At 34.7% G+C, this 20,743-nt stretch overlaps 1 protein-coding gene across 2 annotated transcripts in view; it reads right to left on the bottom strand.

Moving 5' to 3' along the window:
- Nucleotides 1–47: 47 nt before the first annotated feature.
- LOC137393321 (condensin-2 complex subunit H2-like) overlaps nucleotides 48–20,743 on the bottom strand; it is a 30,972-nt gene continuing 10,276 nt past the window's right edge. Inside the window, exons 8-15 of one of the 2 annotated variants that reach the window (XM_068079818.1) lie at nucleotides 18,085–18,210; nucleotides 16,429–16,504; nucleotides 14,976–15,089; nucleotides 14,270–14,370; nucleotides 6,512–6,635; nucleotides 5,958–6,142; nucleotides 2,331–2,480; nucleotides 48–855 (exon numbers count right to left, since the gene is read on the bottom strand). In XM_068079818.1, coding sequence (XP_067935919.1) covers nucleotides 703–855; nucleotides 2,331–2,480; nucleotides 5,958–6,142; nucleotides 6,512–6,635; nucleotides 14,270–14,370; nucleotides 14,976–15,089; nucleotides 16,429–16,504; nucleotides 18,085–18,210 — 1,029 coding nt within the window. In that variant the 3' untranslated portion in view covers nucleotides 48–702. The remainder of the gene's footprint in view (nucleotides 856–2,330; nucleotides 2,481–5,957; nucleotides 6,143–6,511; nucleotides 6,636–14,269; nucleotides 14,371–14,975; nucleotides 15,090–16,428; nucleotides 16,505–18,084; nucleotides 18,211–20,743) is intronic. The other variant, XM_068079817.1, reaches the window with a different exon arrangement.

Below are 20,743 nucleotides of genomic sequence, written 5' to 3'. Positions count from 1 at the left end.
TGTGCTGATCAAGAACGGTATAGATGATCAGTCTCACAAGTTTTTATATTGTTTTTCATATTTTTTATTAGTGTCACATATTGTGGGATTTGAAGCCATCTCAAACATATAAAAATAATTTTTTAATTTTCAGGCGCACAGGTACATATATCTATAAGATTGCATGCGTGACTTTTGCAGTCCAAATTACTTGCGTTACTACGATGGCCAGATTTCACAATATAAATATACTTTACATCTGATGTTTGTATGAAACTTGAATGTATAACTGAAAAAGGGTTTATACAAAATTGCTTCCCAGTGAATATACAGCAACTGGTTTGAATAGGGATTTTCCACATAAATGAATTTCTGCTGGGTTGATGATGGGCAGTGGAGTTGTCTGCCCGCTCATATGTATTTATTTTTTATTAAATAAAGGACAACTTTACTAATCGTTACTGAGAATATATAACATTCTATTTTGTTATGGGTAAAGATTCAAAAAAAAAATTTGAATGTAAAAAATGAAACACATGCTAAGCATTGACCGCTTAAAAGTTGTGAAAAGCACTATAACCTATATGAAATCCAAATAAAATTTAAATATTCCAGGTAATGTTTTAAAACACAAACAAAATCAATGTATATCTTTAAAAAATACATGTAGTATTGATAATGAGGAACCCTTGATATAAACATTAATGAGAATAATAACAAGCATTAGGTGCTGACTCCGATATGGCTATGGACACTGGGCTCGGTTGTTCCTGTCACACCCTCTGCTGCTATGACATCACTCAAGGTCAACTTGTTCAAGAGTTGGATATTCACTTGATTTTTATCCGTGAATATATCCACATTGCCATGGTTGGCCTGCAACAATCATCACATTTGAGCGACTATAGCATCAACAGGAAGCAGATGCAAGATATTACAGGATCCAGGCAGGAAGAACCATCTCAAAGCAATCCACAAGCTGGCTACAGATGAGAAAGTAAAAACAGATTACAAAGCTAGACATGTAGAAAGAAGGCAATAATAGCGGCTGATAAAACATTAAAAATAGGAAAAGCTCAGCTCCAGAAGAAAAAATGAATGGAAAACAACGCATGAGATAGAGGAAGTATGTATGAAAAAGAAGTAAAACGATTGTTGAGGAAATTCGAACTTATGCATGTAAAAAAGGAGATGAGAAGCTGTCTATGAAAAAATTAGGTCTGAAAGTATGCATTTTAATAATAACCATTTAAAATACTGATGACTAAAAAGCGGTGACAACTCCTAATTAGCAAATCAAACTACCGAATAGCAAGATGGCGGCTCTGAGAATACAAGCGCCTGACCATGCATGATATATTGGATTGCTTATAGATACCTCACAGTGTTGTTAATATAGACATATGGGTTGACATAAAGTAATTGAAAATCAAAGTACAACTGTATTTTTGCTGACCCCCTTGATCCGCACTATAAAGAAATATTTAAGCTGATACGCTGACAATGAAAGAATGTGATTGGCTGACTGGTACGTAATCTCAGTTCAGTAGGCTAATACTAGCAAGGTTGAAGGACATTTGACACATTATGGTACTACACTGTATTAAAAAATAGTTTTTGACAACAATAAGCTCTGTTTGTAGGGTACTTGGAAGGAGTAAACTCTATCCTTTCTGGTACAGAACCGACTGCTGCCTCCCACTCGCTAGTTGATGGTTAGCTTGAGGTAAATTATAACCTGTGACAGTTTCAGATTCTTGTCACCCACCTGCGCTAGTACCAAAATCTCAAACTAGCAGACCGTGATGACAGCGATGCTGATGTCTCCTCAGAGTGATATAGCGCCATGCACTCTTTCACCATATCCAAAAAAACAATGCTACGAAAGGCTAGTAGCGACTAGACTGAACTTCCATTGACCCACTAGAGAACTAATAGACAGCAACCGTGGCCTGGTGGTCTAGAATACTCAACCCGCGAACAATAGGTTAGGATTCAATTCCCAAAAATGGCTATCGGTGGCGACAGGAACGACATCCAACCTGAAACTGTTCTCTTCAAGTGGGCATGTTTCCAGTTGTCAGGGGACCCTTGCTACTAGACTCAGACATGTCTAGCCAGATTGCTCATGAACAACTGCACAGCCTCTGCTTGCAGTTATATTACAGTTATGATAGAGCTAACAAATTTAAAAGTCAAGTCTAGTTTTTTCTTTTTGTATGGCCAAAGGATGAGTTTGGAAAGATTTTGTAACGGATTAGGCAATTTACATGTATTTTACTGTTCGTATAATGTAAAATCTCTATAACGTAAACGTTCCTGGAACAGATTCTTTACGTTTTCAGTCTTACCAATATCAATGTTGACAGGAATGTCCTATACGCCTCATACTTCTCTTTCCCCTCCAACAGTGCATTCATCGGGATTGAACTTCTCTCTTCGGTGAACGAACTGAGGATCTGGTTGCTGTAGTTGAGCATGTTAAATGATGGTCTCATCTCCTGTTCATATCATATTTACAAAAGTATCATGTAACCATCTCTATCATGTTACTTATTACATCATATAGGTATGTATTTTTATATAACACTTGCAGCCCTATAAATCTGCCTTTAAAACACTACCCACAATGCAACATCTTTAAAAAGTGGTTAAAGGGAAGACATAAAAGCAGAAAATATACATTTTGTGAAAATGATTACATTGTTTTAATTTTCAATATTGTTTTAATTTTCTCGCAAAACAAATATAACCGTTATAATTAGAATGTGGGTCAATGACGAATGCAAAATATTTTTACTATAGCCATGTAGACGACTATTTACTCGACTAAATAAAAGCTTTAACGCTCTTGGCGACGTATTTTTACCACGCCGTTATCTATTCCTTGAGGCTTTTAATGAGCTTTGTTTACGATAATCGTCAAAAAAAAAACAAATGTAAACATGAATATACCCATGGGTCTGCTGTTACTTCAACTAATTCGACAGCTAATCAATCGCTTAAGAACTTAACAATATTGCTGTCCATCAGTATGAGCTCATAATTATAATGCTGTTGACAGTAGCTCGATAGCCAGCAAAGTTTACTTTTTGTTGCATATTTTTTGCTTTCATTAAACTTAATTAAATATTTTAAAACCTCACTCACAAGATCTACCAATTTTAGCTGCGCAAATAATATAAAAAACAGCCAAACATTTTAATTTTTGCTATGTACGCGTGTATGAAGCAATTCATACAACTAAAGTGTATAACCAACTAAAGTGTATAACCAATTAAAGTGTATAATCAACTAAAGTGTATAACCAACTAAAGTGTATAATCAACTAAAGTGTATAATCAACTAAAGTGTATAATCAACTAAAGTGTATAACCAACTAAAGTGTATAACCAACTAAAGTGTATAATCAACTAAAGTGTATAACCAACTAATTGTATAACCAACTAAAGTGTATAATCAACTAAAGTGTATAACCAACTAAAATGTATAACCAACTAAAGTGTATAATCAACTAAAGTGTATAATCAACTAAAGTGTATAATCAACTAAAGTGTATAATCAACTAAAGTGTATAATCAACTAAAGTGTATAACCAACTAAAGTGTATAATCAACTCAAGTGTATAACCAACTAAAGTGTATAATCAACTAAGGTGTATAACCAAATAAAGTGTATAACCAAATAAGTGTATAATCAACTAAAGTGTATAATCAACTAAAGTGTATAATCAACTAAAGTGTATAATCAACTAAAGTGTATAATCAACTAAAGTGTATAATCAACTAAAGTGTATAATCAACTAAAGTGTATAATCAACTAAAGTGTATAATCAACTAAAGTGTATAATCAACTAAAGTGCATAACCAAAGAAAGTGTATAATCAACTAAAGTGTATAACCAACTAAAGTGTATAATCAACTAAAGTGTATAATCAACTAAAGTGTATAATCAACTAAAGTGTATAATCAACTAAAGTGTATAATCAACTAAAGTGTATAATCAACTAAAGTGTATAATCAACTAAAGTGTATAATCAACTAAAGTGTATAATCAACTAAAGTGCATAACCAAAGAAAGTGTATAATCAACTAAAGTGTATAATCAACTAAGGTGTATAATCAACTAAAGTGTATAATCAACTAAAGTGTATAATCAACTAAAGTGTCAACAAGTAATCAACAACTTTCTAATCGCTTGTCGCGCGAAAAGTCAAACTAGAGGAGACAATTTATTAATTGGTTGGTACATAATTCCAAGCACGAAGAAGTTAGTATTGCATTTAGTAGTTATGTCACAAAATCTATATTTACCTGTAAATGTCTAGTACATGTAGATGTACATGTAGTTTGAGTATTACTCAAAGTATTGTGTGTGGCACTTTATGTTGTTTGTGGACATACAGCTTGGTTTGCTGTGACTACTACATAGTTTGTTTTAATATGCCCGGTACATGGCCACTGCACGATTCATCACGCATTTCTCAAGATTGCGTATTTGATGGGGAATGTACAGGCCCATTCAGGAAGTTTTCCAAAAGTTTGGTACTAGTATATACGCAGGCAGTGCTCTGCTGTGAGAAGGAGTCATATTTCAATGATCCATTAAGGTTACTTAATATTTGGCTGACACAGTATAAGTAAATAAATTTAGTTGAATTTTGATGAGAGATCGACATTATGCATCTTATCGATCTGGTGACAAGCTAAAGCACCTCCTTTAACAGCCATTCATAGAAGAAATTCTAGGCCAGTTCAAGGCATGAATTTAATAGTATTGCTTCAGACCTAAGCTTATGTATAGCAGACAACTCAAAGATGTTTTGAGCATGCTATGTTTCTAGTGTTAATTAAAATAAACGAGAGGACAATTTCTAGTTTCATTTTTCAACGCTCGTAATAAGACAATAGTTTGTTTGTAAACTTTGTTCAAAGAAGTGTTTATTAAACAGGTTGCGAATTATTGATTATTGATAGCAAATATGCCATGGCATGTTGTCTACTCTTTTCTGTTGGTGACAAATATTACCATGAATTCCGACGTACGAGTAGACCCGGCATATAAATCGAGGTCTAGAGTTTGGTTTAAAAGTCCTGGTTTTGACAAGTATTTGCTATATAAGTCGACCCCCTTCCTTCTCTGACGCAAATCATTTGATCGCTAATAGCTCAGTCGACATCAAAGGCGGGCGATGCGTAGCTGAGAAAATGGCCTTCAAAAATGCCATCAGCAGAAATGATCAAGTTTTTCTGAGCCGACAGCAACACGTACAACAATTAATAAAAGAACGAGAGACAATAGTTCTAGTGAAGACCACAAGGCACGAAAAACAATACTTCACAATCGATTCGGCCCGCCTTGCCAAAAAACGAAACTGCCAGCTTTGATAATATGTACATTTTTAACAGAAAAGCCATGCTGCAAGCTTAATTTCTGTCAGGAATCGTTATTTATGTACAAGAAAAAGGATGGATGGATGATAGTGAATGTGTCAAATGGATTACCGAAGTAGGCTTGTGGGCAGATACTACTTAAAAGCATTTAATTAAAAAAACACACTATACCAGAAGAGAATCCTAGCGATGACAATTTGAATGGTGAAGAATGGGACTTTGTGTTTGATGTTATCTCATGTTGAGTAGGGCTATTACTATTTTATAAATAAGTCCCTATATGTCATATCATTTAATTTGGATTTGCGATGGTTTTTAGAGTTGAAATTTTACTAGAATTCATGTCACGAAAAACGTGACTGGTATAAGTCGAGGATAGATTTTAAGCTTGAAATTTGGTGTCAACTTTTCTATTTATAAGCCGGAATTTAAAGTAAAAGGAAGACAGCTTGTAATTTTAAGTTTCAATTAATTATAATTAAAACTTGCTTACCAAACTACTACCTAAATTTGCTGCAGTTTAGGGGAGGAGGTTAGGGGAAGAGGTCACGAACTTCTTTAATGCTACAATATTTAGTAACTCACAACTATGTCAAGAGCTCCCTGAACATTAGCCTCCCAAGCTTTAACCCTTTTATCTATCTCCGAGAGCTTGTCAATCTGTACCGCTGTGTCCTGGTATTGTTTCTTAAGAACCTTGGCTAAAAATTCTGAGTACCCAGCGGGAAGGTCAGCAGAGGCGGAGTCTTTGTCAGCTCTTGCTGTCATATCTGTTAGAAATCACCAAACTACATCAATGAATATGATTAACAGCATTCCATTAAATTATGACCCCAGTTATATCTTATTTCATTTTATAAAAACATTGTATTTGTGACAAACAATACAATGTTTGTTTGTATGTCCGCCTGTCCATAGCCATGGTTGGATGTTGGGGAGAAAAAGATTGCATCAAACCTGATTTCAACCCATGACACTTAACTTGGTTGATCGAAACTAACACCTGCACCAATCAACTGCTTTCCTAGATTTCGGAATAATTGTGCATATAGTTATTACATCTGAGAATCTCTCACGACACACTACACTGCCAAGGTGCTAGTGCAAATAAAATAAGAATAATGTGCAATGAGACTCACCTTGCAGCCTGCTGATTGGGATATTCTCATCATCGTAGTTATTCATGCCATCATCACAGTCGTCATTGAAGTCATCGGCAACATCGATGATGTCGTCGTCATCAGCGTATGGGAAACGCTTTTGCTGTGGGCGAGGATAAAATGTAAATTTGATGAGTTCGTAGCATGCCAATTCATAGGTTCACTTACTCAGTAGCAAAAGGGAACCAATAAAAGATGACAAGTAAAACATGCTCTGAGGCTATGATTGTAGCAAAGATTGATTCATGACACGTAGTGGTTATTTGAGAGTTGTGAAACAGGAGAATTCCGAAATGACAAGATTTTTTCCTCCCAAAACTAACTGAAAACTAAATTTGCTTTATTGCATTTTTAAGCGCTGAGAACTCTGCATTTCAAATCTAATAAGGAATAGGAATACTTTTTCATATTTAATGTTTTTATATTTTAAAGTCAGCAAAGCTAAAAAATTTGTGTTTCTCTCTTAGAGGTTTCTCTCTCATAATGTACATGTAACTAAAACTGTCCGGTGATGTGCTTAGCTGGTTTTTAAAAGCTGCAGTAAGGATATGTAAAGGTTGCCAGCCAGAGCCGCACGCAAAACACACCTGAATAATATACCATCATATAGCTAGCAATATGATTAGTTGTACGTGTATAAGTTGGTAAATTGAGTGATATTTTAAAATATAATAAAAAGTAATTTAATAAAAATATTAATCATATAAATAAATAGGTAAATATTATTTTCGAAGGAAAGCGCTTTAGTGTAAAACAAGTTTTTGACTGCCGTCATTTTGCGACTGCATGAAACTTGTCAGACTTTATGTTGTATATTCACTCGATAGGATGTGGCTGAACGTGTTAAAACTATCGATAAATATAAGTCTTTATGTTGTATATTCACTTGATAGGATGTGGCTGAACGTGTTAAAACTATCGATAAATAAAAGTGGCAAATAGAAGAGATGCAAAAGCGGAGGCTAAAGTTGAAGGCTAAACGAGAGGATGTAACATAAAATCAGTAGAGTGAGAATATTGATGGCATGTCAAATACTTACGCACAATCAAATACTTACACACAATCAAATACTTACACACAATCAAATACTTACAATCAAATACTTACACACAATCAAATACACACAATCAAATACTTACACACATTCAAATACTTACACACAATCAAATACTTACACACAATCAAATATTTTTATTCTTTGATTAGACAATAATCATCAGTTCACCGGCACTAATAGGCCATAAATATGAATTGTTTAAACCCATTTGTATAGGTTGGCTACCTTGAGAAAGATTATGCACAGTTCATTATGACAATCAAATATGACTCAATCCAACAAATAGCGTGAAACAAGATATCACAAGTTTAATTATTAACTTTTTTTACTAAATGTTACAAAGTTATGTGATTGTTTTAAATCTTATAAATATCAGCATTTTTCTATCATTTGCGGATGTTTTTGATGCTTGAGATCTGATTGTCAAGATGTTTCAGGATTAAGATCGATAAACTTGATCATGGTTAAAATGCTCAGATCAAGCGGAAGCGTGATTATGATGTCAATAATTGCAAAGACACCATGTCTACACCCCGACACCCAGTTGTGTAGGGTGTCAGGGTGGCTTAGTGGTATCATCTTTGACTAACTATGGGGTTGGTAGTTCGAGCCCTGCTTAATGCCAATCTGACAAAAAGCTCTCAGCAAGCTTTCAACCCTAAATTGCTGGGTCTTTTGGATCTAGACCTTAACTTGGAGGCCCCGTGTACCACACTGACAATGTGGGCACGCTAAAGATCCACCTCTGTCCTTCGCACATTGGACAAGTGAAATGGCTACCTGGCTCAGTCAGACTGGATGTGTTGCAAAAATGTATCCCTTCAGGTTAATCTGACAGTTCCAGAAGAAGCCCTTGATAAGTGTTAGGACCACCCAAGGTAGCTTATAAATACCTAGTTCTGGCAGAGTGTTTCTCTACTAGAGAACACTACCAAGCATTGTCACTACATGACAGAAGCATACCATTATATTATTATTATTAGTTGCAAATAGATCGACAGAATACTTGCATAGCTCTGCAACTTGAACACAATAGCAGATATCAACTATAACAACTATTGACATCAATGTACATGTATTTTCTTCCAAGCGTTTTAACTATGATCGAGTTTAGTCGATTTTAACCCTGAAAACATCCTGGCAGTCAGATAACCTTAGCACCGAAAACAATCGCAAGCAATAGAAAAATTCCGATACTTTTTAATAAAATCTACTAAAATTATGCGTAAGTTCATCTTAGAGAACCAATCAGAGACCAGAGTAGTTGAAGAGTTCATCTTAGAGAACCAATCAGAGACCAGAGTAGTTGAAGAGTTCATCTTAGAGAACCAATCAGAGACCAGAGTAGTTGAAGAGTTCATCTTAGAGAACCAATCAGAGACCAGAGTAGTTGAAGATGTTTTCCGAAAGGTAGTCTGATACTCAATTAGAGATCTAATCAGGTATGTAGTCTGATATCCAGTTAGAGATCTAATCAGCTATGTAGTCTGATATCCAGTTAGAAATATAATCAGGTATGTAGTCTGATACTCAGTTAGAGATCTAATCAGCTATGTAGTCTGATATCCAGTTAAAGATATAATCAGGTATGTAGTCTGAGATCTAGTTAGAGATATAATCAGAAATGTAGTCTGATATCCAGTTAAAGATATAATCAGCAATGTAGTCTGATATCCAGTTAAAGATATAATCAGGTATGTAGTCTGATATCCAGTTAGAGATATAATCAAGTATGTAGTCTGATATTCAGTTAAAGATATAATCAGGTATGTAGTCTGATATCCAGTTAGAGATATAATCAGGTATGTAGTCTGATATCCAGTTAGAGATATAATCAAGTATGCAGTCTGATATCGAGTTAAAGATATAATCAGGTATGTAGTCTGATATCGAGTTAAAGATATAATCAGGTATGTAGTCTGATATCCAGTTAGAGATATAATCAGGTATGTAGTCTGATATCCAGTTAAAGATATAATCAGGTATGTAGTCTGATATCCAGTTAAAGATATAATCAGGTATGTAGTCTGATATCCAGTTAGAGATATAATCAGGTATGTAGTCTGATACTCAGTTAGAGATATAAACAAGTATGTAGTCTGATATCCAGTTAGAGATATAAACAAGTATGTAGTCTGATATCGAGTTAAAGATATAATCAGGTATGTAGTCTGATATCGAGTTAGAGATATAATCAGGTATGTAGTCTGATATCGAGTTAAAGATATAATCAGGTATGTAGTCTGATATCCAGTTAGAGATATAATCAGGTATGTAGTCTGATATCCAGTTAAAGATATAATCAGGTATGTAGTCTGATATCCAGTTAAAGATATAATCAGGTATGTAGTCTGATATCCAGTTAGAGATATAATCCGGTATGTAGTCTGATACTCAGTTAGAGATATAAACAAGTATGTAGTCTGATATCCAGTTAAAAATATAATCAGGTATGTAGTCTGATATCGAGTTAAAGATATAATCAGGTATGTAGTCTGATATCCAGTTAGAGATATAATCAGGTATGTAGTCTGATATCCAGTTAGAGATATAATCAGGTATGTAGGTTGATATCCAGTTAGAGATATAATCAGGTATGTAGGTTGATATCCAGTTAAAGATATAATCAGGTATGTAGTCTGAGATCTAGTTAGAGATATAATCAGGTATGTAGTCTGATATCCAGTTAAAGATATAATCAGGTATGTAGTCTGATATCTAGTTAGAGATATAATCAGGTATGTAGTCTGATATCCAGTTAAAGATATAATCGGGTATGTAGTCTGATATCCAGTTAGAGATATAATCAGGTATGTAGTCTGATATCCAGTTAAAGATATAATCAGCTATGTAGTCTGATATCCAGTTAAAGATATAATCAGGTATGTAGTCTGATATCCAGTTAGAGATATAATCAGGTATGTAGGTTGATATCCAGTTAAAGATATAATCAGGTATGTAGTCTGAGATCTAGTTAGAGATATAATCAGGTATGTAGTCTGATATCCAGTTAGAGATATAATCAGGTATGTAGTCTGATATCGAGTTAAAGATATAATCAGGTATGTAGTCTGATATCCAGTTAGAGATATAATCAGGTATGTAGTCTGATATCCAGTTAAAGATATAATCAGGTATGTAGTCTGATATCCAGTTAAAGATATAATCAGGTATGTAGTCTGATATCCAGTTAGAGATATAATCCGGTATGTAGTCTGATACTCAGTTAGAGATATAAACAAGTATGTAGTCTGATATCCAGTTAAAAATATAATCAGGTATGTAGTCTGATATCTAGTTAAAGCACATCAATTACATAATTTTTGTATCATATATTTCAATACATCAGAGTATTGGCTTTCGAATGAGCCATTGTTTGACATGGTGAGAAAGGCATTGGTTGGTGTTTATTAGAGATGCCCCGATTCTAAATTCACCAGCCGATTCAGATACCGATCCGATATACCGATCCTAATTGAAAAATAATCCGATTCAGATACCGATTCAGATCTTTTGTGTTGCATAGATAGTAGCTCATTTTATTATGCAAATACAAACATAATGCAAAGAAAACATGAATATTATTGTATTTATTTGTTTGCATTTATGGAAAAAAATATATACATATTCACATACTGACATACCGTGCATGTAGTAACAAAACAGTCCATGTTTCTTGTAATTTGTAAATAAAGGTAATTACTGTCATTGGTACAGTTCTATCTGTAATAACGAAGTCCCTCTTCTATTGTTGGATGAACTGCTGTGTCTGTACAAGTTTAGAGCAAATCAATGTTTCTTTTAAAAACCGTTAGTGATTCAATTATCTCAGTAAGACGTTTCTTTTCTTCCATCATTATCAATGTAGCCGAGCGTACTGAAGGGGGATTCCCTTGCAACAGATGTTGGAGGACAGGCTACATACCGATACGCCACTGGGGTTACCGTTTTTTGTACAATACAAACGATCCATTGTATCGTCAGGATCAAGAGAGTGATGGATAACTTTATGCGTCGACTGTTTAAATTACTTTCGTAATGCTAGTAAATAGAAATATTACACTGCGTTTTTGTTTCCCACTTTTGTTATCTTGTTCGTGATTGCTTGCAATAAAACCTATCGCTGTAATTGGGAAATACCACACTTTTTGTTTACGTTCTGGCTAAAATGTTTCCTTCGCTGTGTTGATCAGGCTATAGACATGAAATAAATTGTGTGGCAGGCCTGAAATTCATTAAGTAAAAGTAAGAAGCTTACAGCTGATGATTTTTTATTAGTATAGCAGGCTAAAATACAGTTTTCTGCTAAATGGTTGATCTGTAAAAAGTATCGGATGGTTCAGATTTTTTAAGAAAAGATCGGCCGATACCGATTCAGATACTTGACACTCATATCGGCACCGATACCGATTCCGATACCAAAATCGGGGCAACTCTAGTGTTTATAGGATTTCCCCAGAGCTCTGCCGCAGAAATGTTCAATGGTATAGGCTCAAAAATTGTGATGTCACAATTTTCATATTCGGTGTTGTGTGTTCTTATCGCTTATTTTATTGCTTACCACTTATATTTATCAACTACGATAATGACGCTAGTGGCAGGCGAAGGTAGGACAACTCCAGAGAACCAATGAAGATGACAAAGGAATCAGTGTCATTAGCTCTCCATGTACAGATTATTTCTATGATAAATAACTCAGATTCCAAGCACCATACTATGTTTTCCTGATGATATTATGCATTAGCCCTCTCATTTTATTGTGATGTTGAGGGGCACGACTGAGACTAATTACAGTAATACTTCAACTTACGAGTGCTCCAACGTACGAGAAACTTAAGATACGAGCCAGCTTTCTACCAAGTTTTAGCACTAACATACAAGCCATGTTTGAGATACGAGCACTTGAGTGAGTTGCCAAGTATGCCGGAGGTGTTTTATTAGAACAGCATCACTCTGTATTTTTCAACTGCTCAGGTTATACTGTTGTACCGTGTTTTTTTGTGCACGATTTTCTGTGCAGAATTATGTGAATTAAAAGTACTGTGCGTAGACCGAAAGTTTGCCAGTAAAATGAAAGATAATACAAAGAAAAAGCAAATGATAACAGTCGATATTAAACGGAAAAGTATTGAAAAATATGCGAAATGTGTATGCGTGATTCAGATAGCTCGGCAATATGACAGAAATACATTCATAATTATCAAACAGAAGGATTATATTCAGGGCATTTAGTTCGCAAAAGGACTAACCATAGTTTCTAAACGGTGCAGCGATCTTCACGACCGCTGATGGCATTGGACAAACAATTGGCCGGTGACAGCGCAACTGAAACGATGCAATGTGAAAAGGCCGGCGCTATCTATCCAAACTGTTTAATAGACATTCTGACAAGTTGGCTAGTGATCGTGTGTTAACCATTTGTGACGACACCTGTGTTCGTCCTAATCGCAACATGTTGCAAGGGCGACAAAGGCAAACGTCCTTAGATAGGTTTATCTTAAAACGGCCGGCTAGTCGTGAAAGCGAAAAAAAGGAAAGATTTCTCGCTAACCAGTGAGAAATTTCAAACTATAAACGCCGAAGAAATTTTAATTACGTTTAGTTGAAAATGAAAGTTTGCTTTTAGGTTTGCTTCTAAGTTTGTCTTTTAACACTTTGATAAAATCTAAATTTATCAAAGTCAACTGTTGTAACGAAGGATAACTTATATCTCCCTCCCTGGCAAATGCGAGTGTTAACTGCTATTGTATGTATTTAATTTTACATTTTAATTAATCACATTTCCTTGCATTATTTTTTATTTGTTGCTTTTTGAAAGCATGTAGTACGTAAGGACAATAGCCAACATGTTCTTTCTGTTACAACATCTTGTTTTGAGTGTTTTATTTGCCTTTTTTTAGAGTATGGAAACCAATCAATATATATTTAATTGTTCTATATATAAATTAATTGCACCAACATGCGAGTAAATTGACATACGAGCTCAGTCTCGGAACGCATTAAGCTCGTAAGTTGAAGTATGACTGTAATTTCAAGCATTGCGTGATCTCGTGAAAGTGCGATTGACATATAGTCCTAGGGCCACGCAACTACAGGTCACAATTTAATCGATGTGATTTCATTGCTTTTATCAATGACAGTATATTTATTGAAGCATAATTAATTAACCCAGAACATGTGTTTGTATCGGTCGGGCGTTAGCGCGATCCCTGGACATTGTTGATTATCTAAAATCCTAGTTTATTATTAGCGCTCACTGGGTTTAACAGCACCGGTTGTCACAGAAAAGCGCAGCCTCAATGACAGCGAAAGGGATCGACGACCTAAGGCTAAATGATAATTATGACATCACATTGTGGGAACCGCAACCAGGTTTTTTTTTATAGCAGGACATACTTTTGACACCCTGTTTTTCATAGTTTCATTATTCTTTGTGTATTGAATATAAGCTCATTCAAAAGCCAAGACTCTGATGAACTTATTGAACTACATAATAAAAAATTATGTACTTTATGTGCTTTAAAGTTGTAATCAGGTGTGTAGTCTGCGATCTAGTTAATGATGTAATCAGGTATGAGTATATTGTGAGAATTGTAGTTGTAGAAATAATTAGAAATATTATCAAAGATGTAGCCAGTTATTCTGTTCCCCTTCAGAACTCTATAAACCAATATCTTACCCTTTGGGTTTTGAACACCTCCTGTAGCTCCTTTAATTTATCAAAGAATAAAAGCTTAAACTCGGGAAAGATAAGATGGCTGGCATTAGGGAGTGCGCTGTCTATAACAAAATATATCAACAAGTCAATAAAACAATGCTTTCTTCTGACAAATCGTGTACAAATTATTGTTTGTACTTCCACGAGTAATAAAGTTGCCTAAATACACGACAAAGGAGATATTTAGATTGTGAGACTGCGTAGTTAAAAGACTTGGAACCAAAAACCTTAAAAAACATCAAATAACTTTTTTTAATATATGATTTATGCTACGACTAAATTTACCTGCCATTCGAACTGAGATACATTAAGTTTTGCCTACAACACATTTTACAGCTGTCTCTGCAATGGTTCTAGACATGAACGTCGTTTAGGAAAAATAATAAAGAATTATTTTTATAGCCCTAAGTGACCTACTATCAAAGAAAAGCATAATAAAAAACATCAACAACAAATTGAACCTTCAAATTAACAACTAAACTTAACAACTTGACAGGTATTCGAAACTTGTCATTTAGTAATCAGAAGGTTTTGAAGTCAACTATATCAAGTTCAGCTTAGCATATCATTATTATGATTACACAAAAAAAATCAAGTCGTTAGCTTACAATAGTTTCAACAATTGTTTCGTGTCTGCTACTGTAAAGAACAGTACTGAACAACATACGATCTCGATTGTAGAAAGTCGAAACATCATCGTTGTATCTAGTTGTTGGATATGAACCATCCGGCTTCCGCTTTTTGCCTTTACGTAGTGACTGAGGTAAAACCCGACAGTTGCCTGTAAACAAGTGAGAAAGACTCAATACAAAGATGTATGATATATATAAAAGTAAAGCTTGGCTTACAATGAGTGAAATCATATAGGCTGCTTGAAATTGAAATATTTAGAATACTCTAAGGTTACTAAAACTTCCACAAATTCGTGTTTCTGATCAGATCTGAAAATCATACAAACTGTAGGATGGGTCAACACACATTTATATTATCCTCCACTCAATCAAATTCTCACATGCAGTGCCATTGGTCACATTCTACACTAACACTCTATACTACAAATCAGCTATAGCTTAGCTTGTATATAAGTTATACAAATGGATTTTTAGAAAATCCGAATTTAACTAACTTTACTGATTGGCCAGCGCAGCAAAGTGGCAAGTTTTTGCAACACCAAATTGCTGCTGGTTCACATACAGTCATAACTCAATGAACGAGCTTAACGCATTCTGAGACAGCTCATATCTTAATGCTCTCATATCGCACTTCAATACTTTCTATATAAAGTTATATAAAACTATATACAAATTGATTCATCTACTATGAAAAATACCGCCTTAAAACAGGTATATTACGATGAAAAAACTTGTTTTAATTGTTGTAATTCCAGTACCTAAGCTCAAAAAGTAACAATTATCTATTTAGTGGTTATGATTTGCCATAAAGTGTGACATTACTATGTACAGTACTATATAGAGTTCTTATCTTAGAGACAGACATAGTGGCTAAGGACTGTGGGGGGGACTTGAGAGCAATGTGTTCGGTACACTAGACTTTTAAGACACTACGTAACAGAAACTTTGAATTTAACTTGAATGAATTTAGCTTACTAAACACACACTTAAAGCTAAGTTTTAATATTTTACTAAATTTAATTTTAATTTTGTCTTCATCTTAGTCTTTCATTATCTGTTTCCAGTTTGGCGCTTTTTGCCTCGCGTTCACTTTAAATTTTAGTCTGACCTTTTTAAAAAAAATTTCAAATTGATTCGACGAGAATGACTGAGTGATGGTGTTCTCGAAAATGGCCTCTCACATACGTGGCCATCTAGTGGCCATAAAGAAACGACTCATATCTCAAAGGTTTCTCGTATCCTAGGGCAAAACCTTGCTTGAAATTTTGCTTGTATCTCGGTTTTCTCGTATGTTGGGTCACTCGTATGTCGAGGCATAAACGTACTCTAAAACATCATTCAAGACTTGGGATAAACAATTTGTTGCTATCTAAGAGCTGTATGAAGCCACTTGGAGCAATATATCGGACTGATCCACAGCGATGATGCAACTGAGTATTGCTGACTGCTACCGATGCAAAAGACTTAATAATAAAATTTGGGACTCACCAGGTTTGAGTTTGCGAGAGGGTCGAGTGACTAATGATGAATTGTTGTCTAAGAGACGTGTCCAAGGATCTACAGGCTGCAAGACAAGCAGATTTTATTAGTCTATTAAAGGTAATGGTACGAATGCTATCATTACAGTACAAGATCAGCTGACTGAGACGAGGCTTCCCATTGGTGAATATAATAATCTTATTTGCGAGAATCTACAGTGAATAGCTTAACTCGTTCGAAGATCTTCCCAAACTAACCCCTTTGGTCTTTCAAAAAGTAAAAACTTCCTAAATTTCGTGATCGTACAGTAGCTGTGGTATTCTTGGTTTGTGTTAACAACTTTTCGCTCTTTTCTTATCACTTCCACTTGATTGGGGTCACAAATACGGTGATTTTATGTTAAATTAGGGGGAGGAGCACACCTCTTTTACTACAAAGCATGGTCTATGCTGCAAAAGAATTTTTATTGCATGTGTCAAAAATTAAGTAAAAAAATTCATCTTTACTATGATAAGAGCGGTGTCTGTCTGTCCGTTCATCCGAAGCCTGAGTTAGAGGAGAGCTAGTATAAATATATACATATATATAGTATAGTATAGCTAGGTTGGTATAGAAAATAGCTTTTAACGAAACTGCAACCGGTTACATCGAGTTTGCTAGACAGACACTTTAACACATGCACTAATCAACTGTATAATAATACATGTAATTAGTTTATTATCTAACCTGTATTCTCAACAACTCATGCTAGCAATAGGGTTTGTACAGCTATCTGCATCGCGGTAGTTTTTGTCAAGAAAAGTCACTGCAGTTAAGTACAAAAATAATTTAGGTTAGTCAGAATAAGCCAAATAAAGAGAAAACTGTTGGTTTCCATAGAATTAATCAGGTAAAGAATTCTCTAGAAGGTTTCTTTTACACTGACAGCCTGCACATATTTGTTGCAAGGAAGAATATATAAACGTTGTTTGACGACCGGTCATCATCGCTTGATGGTGACCTTTCCTATGAAAGGTCACTATAATTTGACCTTGATGATGAATATTTCCTATAGAAAGAGCCATGTCTGTCTGTTCGACCAAACAAGCCGTGGTTAGAGGTTAGAAAAACAAATCTTTTAACATGACTTAAACCCATGACATTCCATCTGGTGTGACGCCTTAACACCTGCACCAATCAGCTGTCATATGATATCTAGGAATAATTGTGCACATACTTAGTCTCTTTGCTTTATCAGCTCACTTGATGATCACTCACTGCACACTAGACCACCGGGGTACTAGTACATGTAATAGAGACACACTTATACGTTGTTTTCTCTCCCAAATGTGACACAAAAGAAAACAATATTTTCATTGCTGGCTATGAAAATATGGCAAATTCTCAATGAAAACATATTTTCATTGAGATTCTCGTGATTTAAATTAAATTTAAAAACTTCCACCAACTTGACGCTTTACGTTACATGGAATTTCTTACATAATACGATGCAAAAACTTTAAATAAATTCTTTACGTAAACTGGAATTTATGTAAATTGAAGTTTACATTATAGGAGTGTCTACTGCACTTTCCTTTCTTTAAAACGGATATAACTCCAGAAATAGCTTAAGGAGAGAAGTGCTTGTCCCAACCAAGCACATTCGTATTAAATACAAACACCAACCTGCTCAATCTGTGGTCTATGCGCTGGTTCAGCACAACGAGCCCGAAGAACTCTAACCTGACGGTCAACCCTCATAGGAGTGTGTGATGGACTCATGGGAACTGCCGGAGCAGGAGAAACTTGTTGCTACAAAAGGTAACATGTTTTATATATACTCTAACAGTACTTAATAGTATCAGCGTTTAAAAAGGAAAAAGATTGTATATGATCGACATGGAACAATCTCTTACGCCTTTTGACTAATGAAATGAGAAGCTGAGTTTTTGGGTTTTCACAAAAGTCATGTGGAATCTATCACAATGTCTAAAATGACAGAAACTACCAAAAGAGTGACACCACACTTTAAGATTCTCTCTATGATACTAGATTTTTGAAAACCAGTCTAACATTGCCAATATTTTATACTGCTGCCTGTCAAAAAATTATTGAATACAAAGTGCCATCACGATGGAACAGTCTCCCAATGAATGTACATAAAATTTCAATACTTAGTAACTTTAAGAGATGTCAAGAGGCTGTTGTTAAACCTAAATTAACTAAGACCAGCCAACCTTTCTAATTTTAATAAAATAGTAGGTATTATCTTCACTGTTGAGTTATGCCAACTTCTGTCGGCTCAGCTCCTCGCCTAGCTGCAGTGCTACTGCACATGGTGGGCCTTATCATACCTTACTTATGAAAAAAATTAAGCTTTCATTTTCTCTTTTTATTTAATAAATATCGTAACTATAATTTTTTGGTTTATGTTACAGTTTTACTAATTGACGAAATAAAACATACACAAACTCAAATGAATCTCTGTGTGACACTTTTATTCATTCTATCAGTCTATCTATAAAAGGCTAAGTCAGCGTATGTGAAATTCGTTAAATAAACTTGGACATTTTACAAAGTAATTTGTCATTTCTCTCTCTATAATTACAGCTTTGTATCCTATTTAAGTAGTGAGTTACCGTAAAACCTCTATTTGAACGCCATGACGATCTTTTTTCAACCCTTGTTTATGGTGAAGGTCAAATAGAGGTGGCCTTCAAATAGAGACGTTGTATTTTTTAAATAGCTAGTCAGAATTTTGGGAAGATAAATTTAACCCTTTTATGGGCAAAGCAAATGTTGCCTATATTTCGCACTCTCCCTTGGGCGGAGCGTCATTAACCCTTTTGAATGCAAGAAATCTGCTAACTGTTCTCCAACTTGTTGTAGATCTCTAAATAAATATTAATTGGGAAGCCGAGAAATATCTCTACCAGCTGATATCTACTGCTTGCAATTAACCTGCGATGATATTATTATGATTATTATATATTATATGATATTATAGGCCCTGCAAATTCTTATTTTATAAATATATTTAACAATGTTGCATAAAAGCTCATTGCACTCATTGATATGTTTGCTACAGTTTGCAGCCAAAACTGGCTTTTTATGGGCAATAAAAGAGGAGTTATGAGGGTCGATCCATTGTGAGCTGAATTAAGATAACCGAAAGGATGTTATTAAATAATATGCTATAAATCTGCAAATTTATAAGTTATTTGTTGCTTTTGTACAAAATGATTTCATCTTCTTCTAGCAGTTTAATACCTTCCACAATGTCTTCTGACCTCAACTCTTCTTCTGCTCTGCTGAACTAGTCAATATCAGCGTCCAGACAACTTAATTAACGGTGCAAAAGTATTATGCTTTATATTATTATATTATTTTGCACAAATAATGATAAACTTGTAGCCACGAAGCATGTCTTTTAGCCTAAAACTAGTCATTCATATCGTAAATGTAAACCGTCTTTCATTTACATCGAAATATCAAGACCGTGTCAAACAAAAACTACCATTAGCCTGATACAGTTATTAATTATTTTTATGGCGTTGCATTTAAAGTTTTATTGAAAAACCGAAAAGCCTTGAAGTTGGTAAACTGATTTCGATACGAACAGAAACAACAAAAGAATTAATGGTTCATCAAACCGAGTCATTAATACGATCTTGTGAACACTTTTCTACTGATCACCTGTAGTAGAGCAGGAACATAAACTTATCTTTCAGCCTTTTCCTTCAGAGGATGGGCTATTCAAACAAAGATGTTTCATAGTAAGAAATTTATGCTGAATTCAATTATAATGTTTATACACCTATGGGTTTGCACATTTTTGAGGTAGAGAACTTTTGAAATGGGAGGGGGCAACTCCAAGTTTGCTTGGAAAACCTCACATATCAGAAAAAGAAAACTATTTTATAATCTCGGAAATTAACAAATACTTTTATTTGAGATTAGGTGAGTAAACTCTCAGCATTTCTTAATCCATGCCAAGGATGCAGCAAGATTGCTTGTTTCACCGTCTTGATCAGTCTGTGAATGAAACCCTAGTCAGAGTAACTAAACTTCAATATGAGACAGCCAAACATTATTCAAACAGATGGTTGATATTGAAAAAAGAGAGCATTCCATGTGAAACTGCTCAAAAGGTGCTAAGCATTGAGAACTTTGATGGGAGTTCAGACTTGTTATGTCCAGTTATGTTATGTTAATACTTTATAAAAAGTATTGTAACAAACTCGTTATGGAAAGAGCTGAGAAAAGACATGAGAAGAGACAGAAAAAATGTGATACATCAGAAGAGGTGAGACTAGATATTTATTACTTTACAAATTCATGATGA

This window comes from Watersipora subatra, chromosome 4 (assembly GCF_963576615.1).
Source record: "Watersipora subatra chromosome 4, tzWatSuba1.1, whole genome shotgun sequence".
Classification (NCBI taxonomy): domain Eukaryota; kingdom Metazoa; phylum Bryozoa; class Gymnolaemata; order Cheilostomatida; family Watersiporidae; genus Watersipora; species Watersipora subatra.
The sequence above is the reverse complement of the archived record's forward strand: the minus strand, read 5'-3'. Positions and strand labels throughout refer to the sequence as shown.